At 51.1% G+C, this 22,821-nt stretch overlaps 1 protein-coding gene across 4 annotated transcripts in view; it reads left to right on the forward strand.

Annotated features, from left to right (window-relative positions):
* Positions 1-22,821, forward strand: part of ANKRD11 (ankyrin repeat domain 11) — a 158,880-nt gene that overhangs the window by 111,477 nt on the left and 24,582 nt on the right. For all 4 annotated transcript variants that reach the window (XM_010579566.1, XM_010579565.1, XM_010579568.1 and 1 more), the window contains 2 exons: positions 7,199-7,343; positions 16,120-16,258. In XM_010579566.1, the coding sequence (XP_010577868.1) occupies positions 7,257-7,343; positions 16,120-16,258 (226 nt within the window). In that variant the 5' untranslated portion in view covers positions 7,199-7,256. The remainder of the gene's footprint in view (positions 1-7,198; positions 7,344-16,119; positions 16,259-22,821) is intronic.

A 22,821-nucleotide genomic window follows, 5' to 3' on the forward strand; every position in this document is an offset into this window, starting at 1 on the left:
AACAAAATTCCCCCCCCCCCCCCCCCCCATATGCAGCAGCAGTGGGAATATCTGAGTGGGTTCATCACTGTTTTAAGTGGTTGATGTGCAAAAAGTCCGGTAGATGATTGCGTTGGCAGATGTGGTTACAGCTCTTCCCTGGTTGAAGCCTGATCATTTTCTGTGCGAAGTGGAGAGGAGATGGGCGAAGCGTGGAGTCCTCCCTCTCGGAAGGTTTTGGTCCAAGCTGGTGATCTGGAGCCATCCCACAATCACACTGAGAGGACAACAGTGTCATAATCCGCTCTTCCACTCTGACTAATGGTGGTGTGGCAGGGCTGTACGCTACTCTAGCCTTCCCGTAACGCGCCGGCTGCTCCAAAGGTTTCCTCATCGCAGCTGATCCCACTCCCAGACCGCAGCTCGGAGAACTGACTGAAACAACAGTTTTGTAACCTTGGCCAGAAACCAGATAATCAGCAGCATCCAGAAATGTAGCAATATCAAGAGGCAGCTGCATATAGATAATTGAGGGAAGAGTTTGTGGGAAAAACTGCTCCCGGAGAAACCACACAGGCGGAGTGGTTGCTCGTGGTTGCAGGGTACTGTCAGGGCTCGCTTTTATTTCAGACTTGGTGTATCCCAAGAACAGTCCCAGCTGGAGTATTCTGAATCACAGGATAGTTGGGCAGAAATTTCCAAATATAATCTTGTTAAATAACAACACTTGGTGTAATAGAAAAACTTAGGAGTTGTCATAATTTGAGACCATTGCCCAGTCTTCTGATGCTGGGGCAGGAAATGACAGTCGCAGGTTACATGTGTAGGGCTTGTGGTTTAAGTTTAACCCGTTAGCAGGGATGGTTTTGTGTAGTGAGTCATCGCTGGAGAACCGTTGAGGAGTTGGACTTTCACGGTGCCCAGCGAGGTCTTGAGCATCATGTTTACTGTGGTCCTTGGAGACGTGGGTGCCCATCCACCTGCACAAACTGCTTGGCAGGCTGAGCTTCTCCGTTGCATTATTTTCTGCAGGTCCTAATAAACACCGGGAAGGGGCATCCGTTTCACAAATGATTGAAATACTAATAGCTGCTTTAATTCATGTTACTGAGTCTACTTGGCTGGTGCGTATTTGAGAAACCAAGCAAGCCTTGCCTGAGCCCCGTGCAAATACATCCAGATGTGAGTAGTTACAGGCATATCAGGAGGTCAGGAAGCCCTGTGGGTTAAGGCGAAATAAATATTTGAGAAAGGCGGAAGAAAGGACGGTTATTGTGGGGACCAGGTACTGATTTTGAGAACAGGAGAGAAGCCATGCAAAGAGGTGAAGAAAGATGTTTCATCTGTAAGAACTCCTGATAAGGAGCGACATCCCCCTTCAAAAGCCAGGAACAAAAAGATAGCAAGTTCCCCAGGGTAAAGAAAGAAGTTGTTGAGTTGAAGGTGAGGGCATGACGGAGCTGTGAAACTGGGGTAGCCCCAGATGTGACAGCAGGCAAGCATGCTTTCCATCGGCTGCGTTCAGAGCAGGGAAACGCAGCGATCTCTCAGTTTCCCTTGTTTTGGGTAGTGCTGTAAGAATTAGCGCCTTGTGCTGCACTATCTTTATTAATAGCTAATCTTTGTGATTATCCATTGGAAGGCTGCTGAATGAAACGCACCTGTGTTTGCATTGCTGGCTTGCAGGCCTCCTGCTGCTCGTGGGCTTATGTACCAATGGTGGAAAAAGATGGACTTTACTCTTCTGGAGCTGAGTTGGAGCACAAAGAACAATTGTTCCTTGTTCCCCAAAGTGCATGTCCTGCCAGTGCTTGCAATTTTAGGTACTAATCGTGAGTTGTGTAGGCCTAACAGGTGAAGAAAAAGCTGGCGAAGAGCAAGTCTTTGATGCTGGGAGCATGTCGGTGAAACAGCACTAAACAGGATGCACATGGGCAGTGCTGGGTTGAAGGTGTGACGGTGGCTTTTTTGAACATGCAGCCTGTTAGTGACGTACGCTGTCATTTTAGTGCAGACTCAGCAGGTGCCACTGTACCGCACAGCTCAGAGGTGGTCTTCACTGGGGTGAGAAACATCTCAGTGAAGGTATCAGCAGGGTGATGGAGAAGGGCACAGTTCAGCATGTTGGAAGACCTCAACTTCTGTTTTTCTCCCCATGCTTTCCAGCGCTAGGGGTGAGGGATCAAATTTTGGATGTGATCTATGTGAGTTCTTATTTTAAGGCGATTTTCTAAGATTTGAGGACACCTGTTTTTCTGGGACAGAGTCCTCAAAAGGAGCCTGAGGTTTTAAAATTTTCATGTTTCGATGGGGCTTGTTCATATTCCAACCTTTTCAGACCAAACAAATGTGTTGGATTTGTGCAAATAACGTCTGCGCCTCTAATTGCCGTCCTTGCATTGGAGTTTTTTTGTAATGGGTAAGAGCCTCCAGCCAGCTTTCTTCTTATTGTCTGGCATTTAAAGAAGTCTGCACAATCTTTTTTACTCCAAGCTGGCAGGGTATAGGCAGGCTCCAATGCACAGATCTTGGGCATGAGCTAATTTGTTGTGGTTTCAGAGAGAGATGGCAGGAGCCTGGCTGGTCTGCTCGCAGCAGGGCGAGAGAGGCTGTGCAAGCGCCCGTGCGGGGAGCTGCAGGAGGGCAGGGTTGGAGGGATGGGACGGGCAGCCCACGGTGCAGGCAGAGCCAGGGAAAGCTGTCACTCCGCCTTGGATGTATATACATCTGAAAGCATTTGAGGACTTCAGTGTTGTTTGCGTTTTCTCTTACTTGTCATAGATACGGATGTTGCTTGCTGTGCCCGTGAAGGCAGGAGGGGTAGGGACGGGGGGTTTAAACGTATGCCAGGGTCCGTTGGGTTTGTTAATGAGGATTCTCCTCTCCTGTCAGGCACGGTGTTGGCGTTGGCTGGCTGGGGCTGAGAGCGGGCTCCGGCTGTGTACATCTGTGCCCGTCCTGATTTGCCCTTTGCCGGGAGCCCCGTCCTGGCTAATGGGTGCAACTGGTCCCGCACTGCCTCCCAGCCATCCCAGCGGGGCCAGGCATGGAGCTAGCAGCACTGTCCTCCTCCTCCTCCTTCTGCAGCTCGGAGGGACAGATGACCCCCCCCCCCCCGTTTCCCTTCCCGTCCCTTTTGGGACCATTGCCTTTTGAGGTCCTCCACAGAAATGTTTGGTCTCAGTGTGTGGCTTTGGCTTGGCATGCCCGGGGCAAAAAAAAAAAAAAAAAAAAAACAACAAAAACCAAAACATTTTTGACTGGTTCCTCGCCCCGACAAGGAGAGAGGAAAGGATGTGGTCGAGCTCCCAACAGTCCTGCTTCTCCATCCTCCAGGAGGGTGCTCCGGGTGCTCCGTGGGGACCCTGACACCCCCCCATCTGCCAGCCCCTGCCATGGGGGGAGGCCGCGACCAGGAGGGTCCCCAGCCCAGGCGGGAGCAGGAACGGCCGCAGGGCTGCCCTTCTCCCTGCCGCACAGGGTGACCGGGCTGCGTGTCGTGTCCGCTTTTCCAGCTTTTTCCCTGCAGCCAAAGTCATGTGTGCGATACTCCGGGGGCTGGGACCACCGCAGCCTTCCCTGCCGGCACCTGGGGCTGCTGGCTGGAGTCAGCCCTCCCAAACCGGTGGGAGCTGCCGTGTCCAGGCTGGCCAAGTCCCAGGGCAGACTCCCCCTCTCCATAGCTTCTTTCCCAAGGGAGAGGCATGGGACCCGTGCCTTGCCAGCTGCAGAGGGGTGCTGCCGGCCAGGCCGAGGGGCTGGCGTGTACGGGGAAGGCGGCGCACGCAGCCAGGGCTGGCCGCTGGCCAGAGGTAAACAGCTCCTTTGTTTTCCCGGAGAAGTACGAGGGATTATATTCTGTTGAGCTCACTCGGTCTCCCACTTCTTATTGTGCGGCAGACATGTAATCATCTAGTTCAAGGAGCTTAGTTAATTGTTTACAAAATAGGAAGGGTGATGCTTGTCTCCTGGTAGGGAGGTGAGGTTGAGAGGGGTGTCGTGGAAAGGGGGTGGCTTGTCCAGCTCCCAGATTAGGAGGGATTGAAGCCAAATTGTAATTCTGCAGCCCTAGATTCATGGCTTTGAAATGCTCGGCCGTCGCTCCCACGAGCTGGGGATAGATAGCTCTTCCAAACCGGGAATTTGTACCTCCCTTCTGACTCTTATTAAACGTGCTTAAAAATGAAACGAAGACTGCGAGCGTTGTTGGTAATTGTTGTGCAAATGTAATACTCCCTCCAAGCTGTTAAACAGGCCAGTGCTCTGTTTACATGGAGAGGCAGCCAGCTTTCCAAGTGTAATGAGTCAGCTAGATGAACAGAAGGGGCGCAGAATTAATCTGGCATCCGTCTGGCCTTTTCTCAGTTAAACAGGTTTTCGAAGCTCCACGTGAATAGGTACCTACCCTGGTTACAAACAGCCACAAAGACATCGGGAGTGGGCAGAATTTTTTTGAGAATAAATTGACAGTGTGCAGGCCATGAAACAGTTTTAGCAAGGCACTGGAAACGACGTGTTTTTAATTCTTGGCTGTTCATGGTTGGGAGCAGAGCATGCCCTGGTCCCAGCCATGCAGGTCCCTGTGCTCGTGACCAGCATAAGTGAAGCTGCTTGTTTTTAATATCCTTTGCAAAGTGCAAATAAATTGCCATCACCCAGCACATCATCTGAATTTCCACTTCTTAGATTTGCAGTGAATATTGAAGTGAATCCGTTCAGGTGGCCGACTCTGTGTCCTCCGCACTGACCCAGTGCTCCTGCCGGCTCCTGCCTCCTCCCAGGCGCATGCTCAGGCACTTGCTCATTTCTCCTGTATCTGCACCTTAATGAGCACCAGTAGGTGAAACTGAGGGGGAAAAAATTCTTAAAACTTTATGAATTGGTTAACAATGGCTGAGAGAATTAGGTTCTTGAGGCTGTAAATGGCTGAAGCTGCTTCTAAAGGAAGCAGTTGCAGCACCTGGGACCCTGTCGATGTGCAACATCGAGGGGACACCTCGGGCTCCAGAGCAATGCCTTCGGTGGAGCATCACCAGCACCAGGAGAGCCATGCTGCCGTGAAACGGGACATCTTGATAGCCGGTGAACCCCTGGCTGGGTGTGTGGGAACACTGAGGCCAGAGCCGCTCGCTCTTGGGTTCGGGTTTTGCAAGCTCCAGCCTTGCTCTGCTGGTGCCGAGCGTGCCCGAGGACGGCTGAGCTGCCTTTTTAAGGTGCTGTTTTCAGTCAGCTCTTGTGGTGCTTGAACTTTGGCACTTGGGCTGGGCTGCAGGCCCTTCAAATGATGAAGAGCAGAAATTTGGAGACACAGATTTCTGCAGTCGTTCCCTTGCTCTAACAGAAGATTTTCTTTTTCCATTTTCTCTTTATGGACATGCTAGGTTGGTATACTGAATTTTCTGCACTTTCCCCCTGTTTTTACTTCCCAGCTGCAGCGATGAGGAGGGCTAATCAGCCTGCTCGTGTCTTTGCCAGTTCAGGTCCTTTCCTGCTCTCACATCCAAAAGGAAAGGGCTGGGGGCTTCTGGCTGGGGGTCCCAAAACTCAGCACGGCACTTGGTCACCACATCAAGCAAGGGGACATGAAGAGGCCTCCATTCCTGAAGCCTCTGTCCCTAAACACAGGTAACTGTCCTCTTATAGCCCAGGCGAAGGAGTTAGGGCAAAGGATTAAGCTGCCTTGGAAAGCACAGTCTCCTGCTGAAAATGCCAGCGCCGGGGTGTCCTAGCACTGTCTGTGGCTGGTGCTTTGGTCTGGGAATTTTTGCTGCTGCAGGGCTGGGATGGGGCCTCTGAATCCCCCTTTTTTTTTTTTTTTCTTTCAAAAAACCCCAAAACCACAAACCAACCCAAAGGGCCCAAAAGCTTCTGAAGCGTAAATGCAACATTATATTATGAAGGGATTTCCAGGGAACTTCTAAAATACAAGGCTGATGAAAGCACCAGACTAGCGTTCCTCCAGCCTTTAACCTCCTGTCCTGCCCCAGCCACCCAGGCGAGATGGTGCTGGGCTCTCCTGGTGCTGCCCAGGACACGGTTCAAGGTCCACACTGCTTCATCGCCGGGCCCTGAGCAGTCGGGAGGGTTTGGCTCCTCTCCTCCCCTCTGTTTTCTTTCTCTCTCCCCGCCCACAGAATTCCCATCTTGTGATGGAGCGCTGCATGACTTTGTTCCTGGACAATTTCCTGCAATTGTAACTCTGCAGAAACCCAGCCGCTATTATAAGAAGTTAATGGGTGCAATGTGTAGTGTTGTCAGGTGGCAATTAGCTGGGGAAAGAGTTTTCAAATGGTGCCTGTTTATGCCGTTTCAGCGTAAGTACAACGAGACCTTTGCTGTAGGGATTGATGTGGGTCACTTCTCGGAGATATACTGTTGCACGGATGCTTTTTAGCCTCTGGTCTCAGGAGAGGAGATATTTTTGTTCACCTAAAAAGGCCTCGCCTGCTTTGGCTTCAGATGGTATTTCTGATCCCTGTTGCAGCTCATGCTTCGCTGTATTTCAGATGTCAGTTGTCTTTTCAGTCCTGTAACCAGGCAACACATGGCAGGAGCAGGGAGTGCTTTGTTATTCTCCAAATCGTCTCACCTAGGCCAAGGCACGGTGGCAGTGCCGGGCGGTGAGGAGCTCGTGGCAAACCGCTCCGGGAACGCTGTGACCCATTGGCGGTTTCTGGTCTAATCTCATAATGGCGACATGTTCAAAAAGTGCGTTTTATAAGTAGGTTTTGTAATTTAGTGATGTGTGTGTTGGTCCTGCAAGTGTCTGGGAATTCAGTGTGGCAAACTAGGGGAGCAGGGCTGTCCTTGCCCCAGGCGTCTACCCAGAGGGTCCATCCCCATGTCCCTGCTCTCTGGATGGAGCTGTAGCTGCAAGAAGCTTTATGTAAGCTTGTAGTGATGCTGTAGGTGAAGAACAGGAGGGATATTGCTCTCCGTTTGGGCACGATCCATTTTAGGCTATCCCTTGCACATGAAACAAGTCCTGTTTGCAGCTGCAGGTCCTAGCTTGCTTCCCATGCGGAAGGTGGCAGCAGCCAGCAGTGGTTTTGCCCGCTCTGATCTGCATGCGTGGCATTTGGAGGTGCTCGGCCATCTTGGTGTTGCTGTTGAAGAGTTCAATGCAGATTTATACCCATGGGAAGTGTCCTGCCTTTTTTCCCCCCAGTGGAAAGATCCTTTTGAGATGTCTAACGTCTCTTTTCCTCTTTCTAAACAGACGGTTGATGATGAGGCGATGGCAGCATAAATGAAGATCAAGTAAGGAAGGCAGAACGATGCCCAAGGGTGGGTGTTCTAAAACACCACAGCCAGAAGATTTCTCTCTCAGCAACGACATGGTGGAGAAACAAACGGGGAAAAAGGTAGCGTGTTTGGTTCATTTGCCTTGCTTTAGGGATGCTGCCCCTTGTGCCTGATGTCTTCAAGCCGTGGCAGTACTGCATGTGGCAGGAGGTTGCTGTGGGCTGTTATCACTGGAATCAAATTTGTTTATTGCACTCTGCCAGCTGATGGGGTCCACTTTATTTCTCGGTGGCTGTAATACTTCTTGGGAAGTGCTGCGGCCGCATAGACCTGAGTTGGCCAGGCAATGGGGGGATGCTTTGGAAGATTGTCTTCTGCAAGTACTGTGCATTTGTAAGACGTTCTGCAGTAAGCAATGGAAGGACCAAGTAATGCGGTGATCTTGCAAGCGCGTGCTGTGTGAGGGAGGAGTTTCTCCTCCTCCTCCTCTGGCTGTAAATGCCGCATCTGTGTCAGACTCGGCTGGTCTTGCTTCACCCAGAAGTCTGGGCTCTGAGTGTGGCCTGACCGGGACTCAGCATGTGAGCTGCTCTGCTGAAATTGCTGCTTCTGGGGCTTTATTTGAGGCGTTTAGGTTTTGACTGGGCTTGAGGTGATGTTATTGAGATGAAACCTGAGTTTAAGGATAAATAAGTTCATGCTTCTCCTCTTCATTCCCAGATTCTTGTTTTGCTCCAGACTTCAGCTCTGCCTCCTCTCATTCAGCTTTTTTTCATCCTTCTCAGTATCGGTAGTTTGCAGTAAACAGTTGTGCAGGAAGCTGTGTACAAATGTTACCTCTAAATAAAAATTAAAGCCTACATCCACTGTATTCTGCTAAGGAAACAAATATCATCCACTTCCCTTTCATCTCCTTGCTCCAGTTTCTCAGCATTCCCCCAGGAGTTTCTGCCAGGCCCCAGGAGCTGAAGCTGAGCTTTGCAAGCACCAGTGATGCTGTGTCTCTTGTTCTGTCACTTCCCCTGCAATCCCACCCGTGTTGATGATAGTAATTCCTCTTATGACTGAGATCATATTATTGACAAAATGAGGAAAATGACAAACAACCAGTGCGAAAATCCCAGGCAGAAATTCGGTTATCAAGCATGCTGGTAGCATCTGCCCCGTTCCCCTTTCTGTGTCGCTGTACACGCACAGGTCTGGTTCAGGAGCCGTGCCGAGAGCCGGAGCATTGCCTCTGCAATTGCCTTTGCCGGGACACAGCGTGGGACTGCTAGGAGGGGGGCAAAAACTGGGAGCAGGGGTGCTGGAGGTGAAACAGCTGCCCTGTTGCATTGGGAAGATACCAGCATTTACCCTGGCAAATGAGGCTGAGCCCAGCAGCACAGGATATGTAAATACGGGGTTTTGTCTGGCTGTGTAAGAAGCTTAATGTTGGCGCAGGTGCTTCGGGAGGGAGAGGATCAGTTATAATATGAATCAGCGCCCATTTTATTTCATCCACTTGCGGCAGCTTAAAGGCTGCATGTTATTTACAGAGCAGGTTTGTTGAGCGGCGCTAGGGACGCCGGGAACTGGAGTTATCTCCCGCTGGCTAAATAACTAGGACACAAATAATTTTATGCTTCCCATTCAGAGGCATCAGCGCAGACCTGCGGAGAGTGGTATTGAGTAAGGATGGGGAAGAGCCTTTCTGCTCACTTAATTCTGGTCTTGTCAGTGGAGAAGAAACTTGCAGGCTCTTGTCCTCCGGGTCTGAGCTGAGATCCAGCCTAAGTGGCCGAAGGACATCGTGCAGCCAATTGCCCTGTTTCTAGTTAACTCTGGAGCTTGAGCTGGAGCAGTGACTCAGGGTAAAAGCACTTGGTCGTTAGACCTCCTCCTTCCAGACGCTGTTGTACCTGCCTGTCAAGCAAGCCACTGCTTTTAATTTATCTTGCCTTTGTCAACACTTTCAAAGGCCTGAGCCTGCGACTTGGCACACGCTTGCTGGCGGAGACTTGCTAGGGAAGGCGGAGAGCGGCTGCGGCAGAGCTCGAGCCGTGCCGCGTGGAGGGACCCGCACCCACCGGGGCTGCCTGCCACGGTGCGTGCATAGGGCGAGCGTGGTGAAGCGATAGCTGCATTGCCACTGAACTGTTTTCCTCTCGGTGTGACCTTAATATCGATAGTTGTGTTAACATTAAACAGGCTTTACATGTTTGGGCTCCGAAGCTCTAGCACTGGAGGCGAGTAACGGTGCAGGATGCTCGGCGGTCCTGGTGTTGCGGTGGGCTGAGTGCTGCAGGAAACGTGTGAGTTCTGCACTTGAACACATTACAGCCGGGCTCTCTGGGAGGCTGCCCTTTCTGCAGAGGGCTCGTGCTTTGTGGAAGAAGATGTGAGCTGCCGCCTTTCAGTTGTGGAGCTAATTATAAGAGGGAACTCCTAGCTCTCCGCTCCCTGCCCTTCCATAGGAGGGACCTATTAACTAGTGAAATGTCACTTGAGCTGGCGCAGCCACGAGAGCAAAGTGCTTTAAGGACTCTGTCTCTGTTGCCCTCCGTGGCCGACAGCATTAGATGCTTCATCTGCTTTGCTGCTGTTGAGCGAGGAGCTGTTTCTGCCGGGGTTAGCAGAGGCAGTGGGGTGGACGGTCGGGCCCTGCCAGCCTTATATGGCTGCGCACAGCCTGCCTGGGGAGGGTGCTCAGCGGCCCCGGAGGCTCCTGGTTGAGTTCAGTCTGAAGGGTTTTGTAAAAATATGCATGCCATATATGAATAATTCTCCTTTCTGCTGTAGATCCACAGATCCCCATACCAGAAGCAGATTACTCATGACTTAGGCTGAGCAGAGCACCGCAGCAAGAATTGTATCAGTTGTCGAAACCATTTCCTGATGTGCCCGGGACCGCGTGCTGCGTGGTTACAGCCTGTGCTCAGAGGCTGCAGCAGAGGATTTGTCGCTTTATGGGGAAATGCTCCCACTTGCATAGTCTAAATTGCATTTTTGCTGCAGTGGTTGAACTGACCACCAAGCAAAATGCGCTTGACCCCCAGTTTTTGCTTGTAGGAGCTAGCAGAGGTGAAAAAAAAAGCTTTTGCTTTTTCTCCTCCCTCTTCTCCCCAATTTCAGGAGAGGGAGCATACTCCTTATTTCTCAATTCTTTTTGAAGCCTGTTGGACTGTTAGGGCTTTCCTGCATCATACAAACAAGTGCTGGGCTGTGCGTCCAGCGCAGAGCCATTTGCTGGGGCATGAAACATGCAGAAGCACTGGGTGACTTAGATACTGAAGAGTTGATGTTTCAGTGAAGATAAGCAGCCCACAGTCATTGCAGGGTAGTATTTCTTACAAACCTCAACGCCTGAGGCACGCAGGAATGGGGCTTCAGTTCCAGTTGTCTCCATGCTTCAAATGTTTTATTGCAGCATTGATAATGACACAAATTCAGACTTCTTGAAACTTTGCGTGCATGTGTATGCGTTGTACCCTGGCTTTGGAAAGGCTATAAGGGACCCAGATTTAGGGAATACTGGGGTTTGGTTTCCACCACTTCCCGTGTGCTCTCTGGGTAAAATTCTGTCCATCCCTTTTTGTAATGCAGGGTACAAACACTTTTCCTGCCCCTTCTCTTCCGTCTCTCCCAGCAGAGACCCGTTCAGGAAACGACACATTGCTGTCTGTACTAGTGCAGGGAAACTCCCGCTCTCACAGCTTGTCCTTTTTGCAGCGTGGGTTGTTTTGCCCACGGCAGGAGTTTGGTGTGCCAGCTTGGCGTGGGGCATCACCCGGAGGCATGGGCGTTGCAGCCCTTGGTCCTTCTGGGCTTCTCCTCCCAAGCTACTAGTGCTGGTTTTGTTCGTTGCTGCTTACTTTTTACTAGCATTGCAACCTGAAATACTTTCAACTCATTTTGGAGAACAAAGGGCTTTGGGGATTTCCATCGCTGGTAATGCAAGTCTTTGCATAAGCGGCAGGTTTTGTTGGTGCTGAAGTGAAGGCATGGCTCTGGCGCAGCTCTCGGCAGGCGGTCAGAGGCAGTGGTTCAGAGTTTGTGTGTGGGCACGGATAGCACAACCCTGCTGTGTGCAGCTCGTATGGACAGAGAGGAGGAGGAGGCTGCAGATGCACGGCCCATCCTGTAAAGCAGGCTAGAGACTCGCTCAGCTCCTCTGCTGGAAATACCGATTTCTTTGCATGGGTTTGTAAGTGGTTGTACCTTGCAGGATTTTGCATTGAAAAGAACTACATGTTTGATTTTGCTCTGAGAACCGACATCTGGACAGTAAGCTGGCCTAGCTGGAGTTCTGCGTGAGGGTGAAAAGTGGCTTTTATTTGTCTATGTCATAAATGACCTGAGCAGACTGATATCAGGGTCTCTCTTGCTGATTAGAGATCTTTATCATGAAGAGAAGTCATCACAGATGCAGTTAAGCACTTCCAGTCCATACGCTGCATGCGTGGCTTATATCGACGTAGCATCTCGTGTCGGGCAGCTGCTGGGGGCTGGTTCGCGATCGGTTTGTGCTCCAAACCGTGAGGGGTGATAGCAACTTGTGATGCATCTTTTAACTGTAGCAAGCATAACTTGGGGTGGGTTCAGTTATTCATATAGTAAATCTTACTAAGAACATAACGTGGCAGTAGGGGATTTTTCCTGAAGTCATGGTCTGCCATCTCCCCTTTGCCGAAGCAGCTTTTATTAATGCCTACAAAGGGGAACTTGTTTCTGTTGCTGAGCTCTCGACAGTACCCCCATTCCCCAAACTCCCTCTCTTACCCTTGGCAAGAGCTGTCCCAGCCTTCAAGAGCCCCAAGCCTGTCTTACACACAGATGTTCATACAAGTTTCTCTGCAGTGTCGATTAATGTGGATTTGTTCCTTTTGTGAAACCTGATTCAGATGAGTCTGAGCTTACTTTAAACATGAGAAAAACTAAAAATGCAAACAGCTTTTACTCGAGAAAACGACAACATTCTTCATTACAAAATTGGAAATAATTAGGGAAGTAAAGCTTAAAATAAGAAAATGAAAATGCACGTTACTTTCACGAATATGACTCTTCAAGCTGGCTTAATTTCTCTGCGGTAGTTTCACTGCCAACTGCTGCAGGCATCCTCAGCAGGTCGCTGCTTTCCAGGGGGGAGTAAAGTTTGGATCTTCTGTGCTCCAATTAGTATAAAAGGTTATCATTGTGCTACTATACAAATTAATCTTCAGAGCAGTGCCGGGATTGCCGCCACTTCCTTCGTTCCTTGGTATTTAATTTTGCTGAACTTACTGGATTAGCAGCTCTGAGCGTTAGGGCGAATGCAAACGAGAAGCGTTGCCCGAGCGTGCCCGACGCTGGGGTTCGCACAGCCATTTCCATTTCCATGCTGGGCTCACTGTCTTGTCTGGGAAGGTTTTTTGCCCAATTCCTCTGTCTCTCCTCCAATACGGACCTTTTAACAACATTGCAACGACTTCCTAGAATAAGTTGCATTTTTACCTGTCCAGCACTTTTTCTTGCTCCTGAGTGTGCAGACATCCCGTACTGGCATTAACACAACAGACGACTGACCTGACTTGCAGGCACCGCAGCCCCCCTGCGCCTGCAGGTTCAGCCTTTCGCACCACAGCAGCCAAGTCCAAAGATTAAGGGAATTTTAGAGAAGGTAGGTTTTAAACAAGCTGTCACCTATCGTCGTTCGCTTTTAAGTGGGGTGCAAGAGCAGTGGCGCTGCCAGCTGATGTCCGGAGCTGGGTTGCCTGTGAGGCAGAGTCCTTTTTGGGTAGCAGAGGACGTGACATGATGGTTTTGCTCCAGCTGAAATCTACGTTAAGGTAACAAACAATGAAAAGATTGGGGTTTTTTGTGTTGAGCACAATTGACCTCTTGTTGGAGCTCTCATCATGAAACTGGTGTCTGGAAGAAATGCCGGGAGTGTAGGAAATCCCACCGCGGGGTGCCGGGGGCTCAGCCGCATCCTGCCCTACTGCTGCGAGAGCAGGCAAAGAGTATCCTAGTACTGAAATACTGGGTGGAACAGCCTGCTGCTCGCAGGGTCCGGGCGAGGAGATTGCAGTACAGACAGTGAGCATGGCAGCTAATGTGCAGGGAAGTGTCATTTTCAAAGCGTCAGCTATGACTGATCCACCTCGGAGTCTTCTAGAAATATCTTTCTTACCGAGGACTGCCACCACTTGGTGCCGGCAAACCTGAGCCGCAGGCGTCGGGGCAGGAGAGGTGCAAATGCACTTTCAGAGCAGGAATTGGTGCCGGATTTCACCGGTGCTTTGCGCCTGATCCCGTAGCTCCCGGATGGTGGAGCAGCTCGGATGCAATGTGTGCAGGTGTGTCCTTAAGCATGGGCAGCAGAAGAAGAGACATGCACATGGTCTTCTCTGGTTTTATGCTCTTGTCCCAGGTCCTGACTTTTAAGGGTAAAAATCGTTGGGCTGATTGTTGTCTTGAAGCGTGGTTGAAGTTTTTGAAGGGAATGCTGGGGCCATGTCTCTGCAGTCGTTATACGCGGGGAAGATGGTGCTTTACCCCTCATGGACAGAGCCTCTTGGACACTCGGCACTGATGCAGGGTTAGTGGGGTTTGAGCGTAGCATTGCTGTTCGAGCTTGTGTTAAACTGGGGAGGGAGAGGACAGACCAACGTACCTGCTTGCAACAAGATATTCCTGGGAGATGATGAGTGGTCCCTGGCCTTACTTACACATCTGAGCTGTTAGAACGGCAGCTGGCAATAGAAGTGGCATCATTTGGTACTACAAACTGGTTTTGTTCGCGTCAGAAAAAAACAAGACAAAAGCATTTAAATCCAGAGCATTTAAACGAAATGCTGGAGTGTTTATTTTGGCTGTTGTGACTTTGTCCCGTTGCTCCACTGACTCCTGTGCTGAGGAAGGGCTGTCAGCAGCTGCTCTCAAGCAGGGCTGCCCTTCTTCGGGCTCTGAACGTGCCTTGGCTCCCTCCAACCACGAGCCACTGTCAGATAGGTTTGTTTAGCTTGCTTTACCAAAAAAGGGATTCCCCCACCCATTTTTTTTCAGTCCTTGCCGGAGCGCGGGTGAGAGGGGCCGAGTACTGGGTGTGCAGCCGCAGGGCTGTCACGCTGCCCATCGCGAAGGGGACGTGCGAACAGAACCCATTGGTCTGGGTGAACGGTTTCTCTTTAATCTGCGGGTGAAGTCTGGTTGCCAGACAGAGACTCGGAAAGAGGAAGGAGCAGTGTACACAGTGACGACGCGGTCTTGTGACTGCTGGCACAGGAGCCACCTGCCAGGGTGCTGAGTCTGATGCAGACAGCATGACTGGGCTTCTCTAAACAAGGGAGTTTCTGTTAGATTTGCTTGTCTGAGTTTCCAGCGATGGTCTTGCATGGTTTAATGTATTGAGATTCTTTTATTTAATCTAACTTTATATCTAAAGCTTAGGGTCTAGGCTTTGCTAGGTTATTGAAATCAGGTTTATCACAAAGCTTCTAGTTCTGGCCTTGTTTTTAGAGCAGTGGCACAGTGTTCCATGCAGAAGCGCTTGCTTAAAATAATACTGTTTCTCATATACGAAAAACACAAGTGCATGACTTCAGTCTGTATATATTCTCAGCATACTAAACTCCTGAAGTTTGAGTTATGTACCAGCTCTTGGTGGTCATGTGAAAAATCTTGCATGTCTCAATACTTGGTAACTTTGTCTTGCTCGCGATGTTTCTTCAAAATTTCTTCCTGCTGCTCGTACTGAGCAGTCCCCCGCATCGCCTGCTTCACCTCACTGCACGTTAAAATCCAAACCAACCTGAATAAATGAGACTGGTACAAAGCAGGCATAGGTCTGCCTCTCTGAGAAAGCAGTGAATGCTGAGCCAGCATCTGCATTGCTTTCCATGCTTTTATGCAGTACTAGTAGGTTTGTTCTCAAGGTAGTGTCTCCTCTTAAAATCCCAGTAGAAACCTGCAAGGGAGAGGGACACTTAAATGTTCAATCACTGGGAATGCCTTGGCTGGTGTTTGCACATAGTTGGGACTTAAAGTTGATCAACCCCAAAACCCAGATCTGGGGGAGAGCGAGATTTGCTGGGGCTGGGGCTGCTGGAACTGCTGCTTCGCTGCTGGACGTTGCTGCTGTTGGACCCGTTGCCCTGTGATGGAGGCAATTGCGGGAGCGCAGGCAGAGCTGGGAGCAGATCAAGATTCTTGCTGTCGGATGGAGAGTGCTGCCTGTGGACACAGGCAGAGCTGTACTGGCCTTTCTGGTACAAATCTTTACACTGACTGTACAATGCAGACCTTCTAAGTGCATTTGGCTGCAGTGCTGATCCTGTAAACGGTCAGTAATGTTAGCAGACTTACTGGCTGCCAGAATATTCTCCAGAATAGCATGTTAGCATGTAGGCTGAAATAGTAATGCTGTATTCTTGCGCTAGAAATACCGCACGCCCCAAGGAGAAGCCCTCAGCTTTCCACGTTGAACCAAGGGCTTTAATGCTGATTTTTTTTGTGTCCCCCAGGCATGCTCTGTGCGCTCCCCTGCATCCTGCTTCTGCTCGGGATCGGGAAACCCTTCCCAAATGATGGGGGTGGTTGCGTGTGCAAATCCTTGGGTTCCCCCACCCCAGCCCGCCTTCCCCTTGTGCTCGCAGCCAGGCGCATCCCCAGCTGTGCGCAAGGCATTGGCTCCGGTTTGCACATGAATTGGTTGCAGGTTTAGCACCATGCAGCAGCCTTGGTTGGCCTTGCGCTTCTTGAGTGATATTTTAGCTTGGTGGAGGCTCCTTTCTGCAAGACGCTAAACCCTGATGCTGGAAACCCGCAGTAGAAAGGAGAGGACAAGTGCTGCGTGAGGCTGGTGCAGGACTTTGAGGGGTTAGGTGAATGCAGTTTGGGGAAGGCTCTTGTTAATCTGGTCTGTTTTCTTTCTAGGATAAAGATAAAGTTTCTCTAACCAAGACTCCAAAGTTGGACCGGAGCGATGGCGGCAAAGAGGTGAAAGAGCGAGCGACCAAGCGGAAGTTGCCTTTCACTGTTGGAACAAATGGAGATCAAAAAGACTCGGATACAGGTACAGAAATGACATATTCCACCCTCAAAACGTGGGTGTTGGGGCTCGTGGGGAGTAGACAGTATACAATATACAGGCAATCTATACTGAAGTGTTGCGTCAAAATTTCCTGTATTGTTTAATTGAAGGAAGAGGCATGTGGACAAGAGGATAACTACTGTGGTATGGACATAACACATCTGGACCTGAGTGGATTAAGGTCCTTATGTTCTTAGTAATATATTTAACTGGACCAAGAGATGGCTCTGTGAGGAGGCACCTGTTTCTTTGGCTGGTGGTCCATTCTCCTCTGTTTCTAGCTAGTCCAGGCTGAGAAAAGCCAAGAAGCAGTGCTGGGCCTGCTACTAAGAACTTGGAAAGTAAGAGGATAAAGCCAAGTAAAAAACAACAAGCAATAAAAAAAATGAGCTTGCATGCATCTGCCTGAAGTAAACTTGATATATATGTGTATATCTGTGTAAATACATATGTATACCTCTCCAGTCATGCTTTGTTGGTTTGGGGCTTTAAACTTTTAGCACTTCACTATCTTAAAGCTGAAAAATTATTTCCAATTGGTGTGTGCACAGGCGTTGTCAAACACGTGTAAAACTGTCTGGAGGTCATACTGACGGGCTGGAGGTGTGACTTTGGCGATGTGGCCGTCTGGGCCTGTTTTGGAGTGTTTAGGCTGGCTCTTTGGGGCTGGCGCGGGTTGTCATTAGGACCATAAGGACATGAAGGTGACCCATTTGCCCCTGTTCTTGGGACTGCCAAGGTTGCTTTGATGGTTGTAGCATGACTGAGCAGTGCGTCCTCAATACACGCCGGGTTTCTGGGAGGCGTTGGTGCTGCTGTGGGTATTGCAGCCTGGCTGGGTCATGGTCGGGCAGGCCACGTCTCGTGGCAGAAGAGCGGCTGGTACACGCGGCTCTTGCCCACTGTGGCCCCACATAACTACAGAGATGTTGAATGGGCTGTTTGATTTGTAAGCAATTGGGAGGAGCTGTTGCAAAGCTTAGACATGGAGAAAATAATGCTGTTTGGTTGTAAGGGGCTTAGCTATGCTTTATGGGCAGAGGTTTGCGTCGGTCCTATCTGTACATTTCTAGGAAATCTGCATTTGGAAGTAGTTCTGGTCAGGCAAGGATCAATAATTACGCAAAGAGACAAAATGGACTGGGAAGCTGGGAATATGCTTAAAAATGGTAAAAAAGATGTATTTGCTGTTACCCTCCAGTGAGCGTGTGAAGTGGTCTGACACGGGACGCGGTGCGTCAGCCTACGTGAGCTGTCGGCCGGTCTCCTCTGGTTCCGAACTTGGGAGGGCAGATTTTAAAAGGTCACGAGTGCCGCCTGGGTCACGCAGCCGCCGCGGTGGTGAGGGCTGTTTCGCAGGCGAGGACGTGCGGTGGCGTGTCCTGGGGCTGGCCCGGCATTTCTGTGGGTTTCTGTGTGCCAAATAGTAATTTTTGCAGTTGCTGAACTCCCTGTCCGGAGAGAAAATTTCAAAACATTAATTCATTTTGTTAAATGACAGCTCATACTGATGGCCGTTTGCAGGGATGAAGTGTCATTTTTGTGTTCGTGGCATGCAGATGGGCGGGTGCATCGCAGAATGAATAAATGAGGGTTTGCAGCTGTGGGAGAAGGGGTGGCCCCCAGACGCCAGGGAGCAGATGGGGTTACAGCCCGACATGGGTGATCTTTACTCGCTCTCCATGCAGGCGGGGTGCGGAGTGCTTTGGCATGGTTCGTGGTGCTGTATTGTCTCACTTGAATAAATTAAGGGCTGTCACCTTTGGAGGGAGGGTGGCCGGGGCAAGGCAAAGCTGATTAGCCAGAACCATAGCTTCTGCTTTTTGTCAAGGGTGTTTCTGCCACGTTCAATACTTTGTTGAGAATTTAAACCCAAACTTGCTTCAGGGCTGTCTGACCTTCGTGACAGCTAAAATGTCATGGTAGGGCTCCACCAGCTCGCTTTCCGTGTCCTCCAGCAGCAGTTATCTGTTCTTCAGAGGGCTCTGGTCTCTCTCTGGCTGTGAGAGATGTTAGAAACATTTCTGCTGGCGGCAGTGAGAAGGAAACCAAATTAAAAAGAGAGCAGCAGGGTAGGGAGAGCAGAGTGCTGCTGGGGAGAGGCTGCGGCTGCTGCAGGGTGCAGAGGAGCAGCAGCACAGCCCATCACACGCCCCTGCCCATCGGCTCCCGCGTTACCCCTCTGCTTTCAGCAGGCGTGTGACTCTCCATCTTCGGACACGTCTTCCCCTTCCTCTTTGGAGCTCATCCTTCCCGGGGAAGCGGGTGTGCAAGCGGCAGGGCTGAGCCGAGGGTCGGCAGCCCTCCGGTTCCCTGCCTGCACACGGGACATCCGGAGCCCCGGAGGTGGTCATTGCGCTCAAAGACGCATTTAGAGACAAACTGGGCTCGGCAAACGCTGGAAAGGGGTAGGCGAGTCTCCAGCAACCTATTTGGTGGAGACTAAAGAGAGGAAGTGACTCAGCTGCTGGGGAGGAGATAGCAGCAGGGAGCTGCAGATAAACACGCAGAGAGTCAGACTGATACTTAGCAGGAGCTTGTTTCTCTTCTCTGAGATCTTTTACTCCAGGAATCAGATGCTTGAGATGGAAAAAGACTTACTGGCACCTTGCTCCCCTCTTGCACCACCCTGTTGCAACCGTGGGGCGTTTCAAGCTCTTCTGTTCCTTGGCCTGGCTCGAGGCCGGCTTTCTTCTAGCAGGTAGAGGCGTGTTTGTAGGTGCACAAAAGTTGCCCACGTCATACGGGGGCGGAGGGTTGCCCCCGAGCTCGTGCACGTGTAATCAGCATGGCACTCGTCTAACGACACACCTCTGGCCGTGCATGCTCAAGCGTGCGTGGCTAGCAGGCCGCCGGAGGACGAGCTTTTGTCTCGAACAAAGGGGCTGCAGTGCACCCACCCCGCAGCCCCCCGCTACCTCCCCGCTGCCTGGGCAGAAACACCACTTGCCTGCATCCCCGCAGGAGGGGGAGGCTGCTTTTTCTTGTTCTGTTCCTAAACTTTGCGTTCAGCTCTTGTGAGAAGTGGGATTGCAACATAGGTGTTTGCCGTGCCAGTTGCAGAGTTGACCTTAGATGGTTTATATAACGCAGTCGTGCTTCCTGGGCTGCTGTACACAGGCTGTCATGGGTGTTTGAGGGTAGTTTTGCTAGGGTATTCCACAGCCACATGGAATTTAGCTGGAAGGATGTGGGAGCTGGGAGCTAGGAGAGCTCTCTCTTTGCCTGTAGTGGGATATCTGTTCCCTTCTTTAAATGTTTAAACAGTAGCATGAATTCTTGTCCTGATTGTTGCAGTGACTCCTTTTCCTTAGCACAGTGTATCTGTTGCCTTTTTTCCCAACTAGCTCCGGCTCAGCTTTGACGTATGTACACTGCACATGGTGCAAGAAAGCATCTCTGATGGGTTTGCCTTGCCATCAAAGGGCAGTGAAGCCCACCCTGGCCGGGTGTTCGGCAGCAGCCAGGTGCCACAGTGTGGTTGCCCATCAGAGCCTTCCCGTGTTTGCAAGACGTGCTGCGAGCGGAGGGTGTGGGCTGTTGGTGTGCCAGCCTGCGCCGGGACAGCCGGTGAAAACCCACGTGTGTTATTGCCTCTGTTTGCCTCCTCGGTGCGCGGGTGGCACCGTCCCCTCGCCGGCAGGTTGCAAACATTAATCTACATCTCCTGCGTGCTCACAGTGCCTCCCTGGATGGCTTTTCCATTTGCACTCAGGTGTTCCCAGGGGAGAGGTGTGTGTTTGGGGGCAGAGCTCTGCCCCGGGTCCTTTGCTCATGCTGGAGTGGGGCAGCTCACCCTGCCCTTCCTTTAACCCTGCTCTTGCAGCCCACTCCTTGAGTTGGCTTAGGGGTGTGTGCTGCTGGCAGAGTGCTGATGTGTTCAGAAAGCGAGCAAGTAAGCGATTTCATTCTTGATCTGTATTTGCAGCAGCCCGCCCCCAGCGTAGCGTGCCTTCACTGTGCCCTGATCCTGAGCAAGCGCTCCCAGCGCCGCATGGGGTTTGTTCCCCTACGGAGATGGGCTTGGTGTGGGCTCCTGGAGGTGCTGCTGGCCAGTACTGGTTTGAAGTGTATGGTTTGGGTACAGTAGGTTCAGTGCTAAATCTTTTAAAATTATCCCCTTCAAAATGGTTTCTAGAGCAACAATTCTGGCTCTCGGGTTCCTCAGAGTTAACTAAATAAACTGTCTTTAGGAAAAAAAATTGCATAAAGCTGTGAGCCTCCAGACTGTGCATGTTACAGATCCAGCACTGTGGGAGCAGCATCTCTCTGCCTGAGACTTCTCCTTCCTTCTCCTTTCACTCGTGCAGTATCTCCCCACATCCACAGACATTGCCGGGAGCCTACGTGCTGCCTGGCAGCCGCCGAACGAGTAAAGCCAGCTTTTTTCCCAGCAATTTCAGCAGCTTGTGAGGCTTCGTGCAGCTCCTTGTTTGTGTGCCACGCTGAAAGGAGGTTAGGCATTTAAAAAAAGAAATATTAGGCAATTGTAATACTAAGAAGCACGCAGAGGAGCGTCCTGCAGAGACGGCAGGGAGAAGGGGACAGTCCTGCTGGGAAGCCACCTGCGGGAGAGGTGGGCACGGGCGGCTGGCGCAGAGCGGGTCGCAGCGGCGCTCCTCCCGGCGCTGGTGCCTGCGGCGCTGAGCCGCGGCTGAGTCATGGGCTGACTCAACGGCACCAGACTGCCGACACCACGGAGCTGGGAGCTCCCCGCCTCCCGCGCAGGCTGCAGAGCGGACGGCAGCGCGGTGATTTCGTACGGGTGGGTTTTTGACTGCTCCGTGTCGTGCATACCGGATCAGGTAATGCCGCTCGAAGGTCAGCTGTGAAATGCACAGTCCAGAGTGCAAAATTCATTATATCCACTCGTACTGCGGACAGTTTCTTTAGCTGGATGTCAGGCTGTCGCTCGAGTCCCTTGGTTCGAGGTGGAGCTGTGGTTTCCAGGCCTTTAGTCATCATCGGGGAGAGTTAGGACTTAATACAAATCTCCGAGCACTGTGAGTTAATTCTGGCCTCCGAGAGCTCTCCCTGGGAGCTCTCAAGGCCTGAGAGAGGCTGGGTCAAAACTGCGGGTCTGCAGCAGTGCTGGGTGCCCTGTTACCTCCCTGGGTGCAGAAGGTCTGTCTCCTCTGAGGATTCACTTGGGAGAAGTGAGGAGGAATATGCTTGAGTTTATTTTGCCTTTGCAGGGTTGCTGCTGGTTTTTGTGCCTCCAGCCCCTCAACTTCCACTGCCACTCCTCAGGCTTTTGCAAAATCTCAAGGACTGGTTTTGTATGCGTTTGGTGGCAAAATCAGTACACGTAAGAGAAAAGCTCAGTTTTGTCCAAGTCATGTCCAAACCCTGCCATTGCTAAATAATACCCAGGCTTAAATAAATGCACTCTTAGAAGCAGAGGCACTGGAGGCGTGCTGTGCTTCTCACTGCCCTGGCCATATAGAGCTAGCACAGTGTTGGCGAGAGCTGCAGATGGGGTGCCCAGCCCTTGCCTCAGCACGTTTAGTCCACAACCAAATGCCTCACTTGTGTAAAGTTCCCCAAACACCAGAGAAATCCTATTTTTTTTTAAGTGTTTTGTTGCAGAGACTTCTGTGTCTCTGGCAGCTCTTGAGCCGGGTGTTCTGCAAACCTGAACTCTCCCTACAGCCGCCCCTCAGAGAGGATTTTCGGTGGGTTGGATGCCATTTAAACCCGGTGAGTGGTAACCTGAAAGCTAGAGCCCTCGGGTCCAGCAGCGATGGCAAGCTGCCTCCTCCTCCATCAGCCTGGCAGCGGCTCTTGACCAAGCGGGAGCCTGGTTCTCCCCCAGCGGCACTGCCTCTGACCTGAGCATGGCTGCTTCCAGAGCCCGGCTGGGATGGGAGGGGTGATTGGTTAGCAGCCGCTGTGGCTTCGGGTCATGGGATTTCTCAGCATCGCTTGATATTTTTTGTTGTTGTTGTTGCTACAGTTGTTTGAGTTGAACCAAACGGCGGGGCAGGCAGTGGTGGCGATGCCGATGCCGTGCATGCCGGGGGGATGGACCCACCGTGGTGCAGGGCACACAGAGCAATAGGAGGCTGCTGTTCTGGAGATGGAGAACAGCAGCTTCCCATGCTGTCAGAAATAACAACGACATCATCTGCGTCTGTTGTGGTCTCATGGCATTTTGATGGTCATCTCAACTCGGGGGGGGCGGGGGGAGAGGTGGCTGGGGAGGAAAAATGGAAAATGTGGCCGTGCAGCTGAAACGTGAAAGTCCTTAAGCTGTTTCTGTCTCCTGATTAAAAAAAATAAAAATAAAAATAAAAGCAATATCATGCTTTTAAGTTCTCAAATAATAAAGTAGGTGTAAGTGGGGCCAGGGTAGTGTCTGTCCATCCAGCTCCCCGACTTGGGATGTCTGGCAGCTTCTTTTCCCCCACCCTGAGCTCCCTTCCTGACCAGGCAGCAGGTTTCTGAGGTTTTGTGTTGCTGACCCCACGATTTCTTTAGACCCCATGATAGATTTTACTTAAGAAGCAGCTGTACCCCTGGAACAGCTACTGCTGAAGGTGCCG

Source organism: Haliaeetus leucocephalus, unplaced genomic scaffold (genome assembly GCF_000737465.1).
Source record: "Haliaeetus leucocephalus isolate CR32 unplaced genomic scaffold, Haliaeetus_leucocephalus-4.0 Scaffold668, whole genome shotgun sequence".
NCBI lineage: Eukaryota > Metazoa > Chordata > Aves > Accipitriformes > Accipitridae > Haliaeetus > Haliaeetus leucocephalus.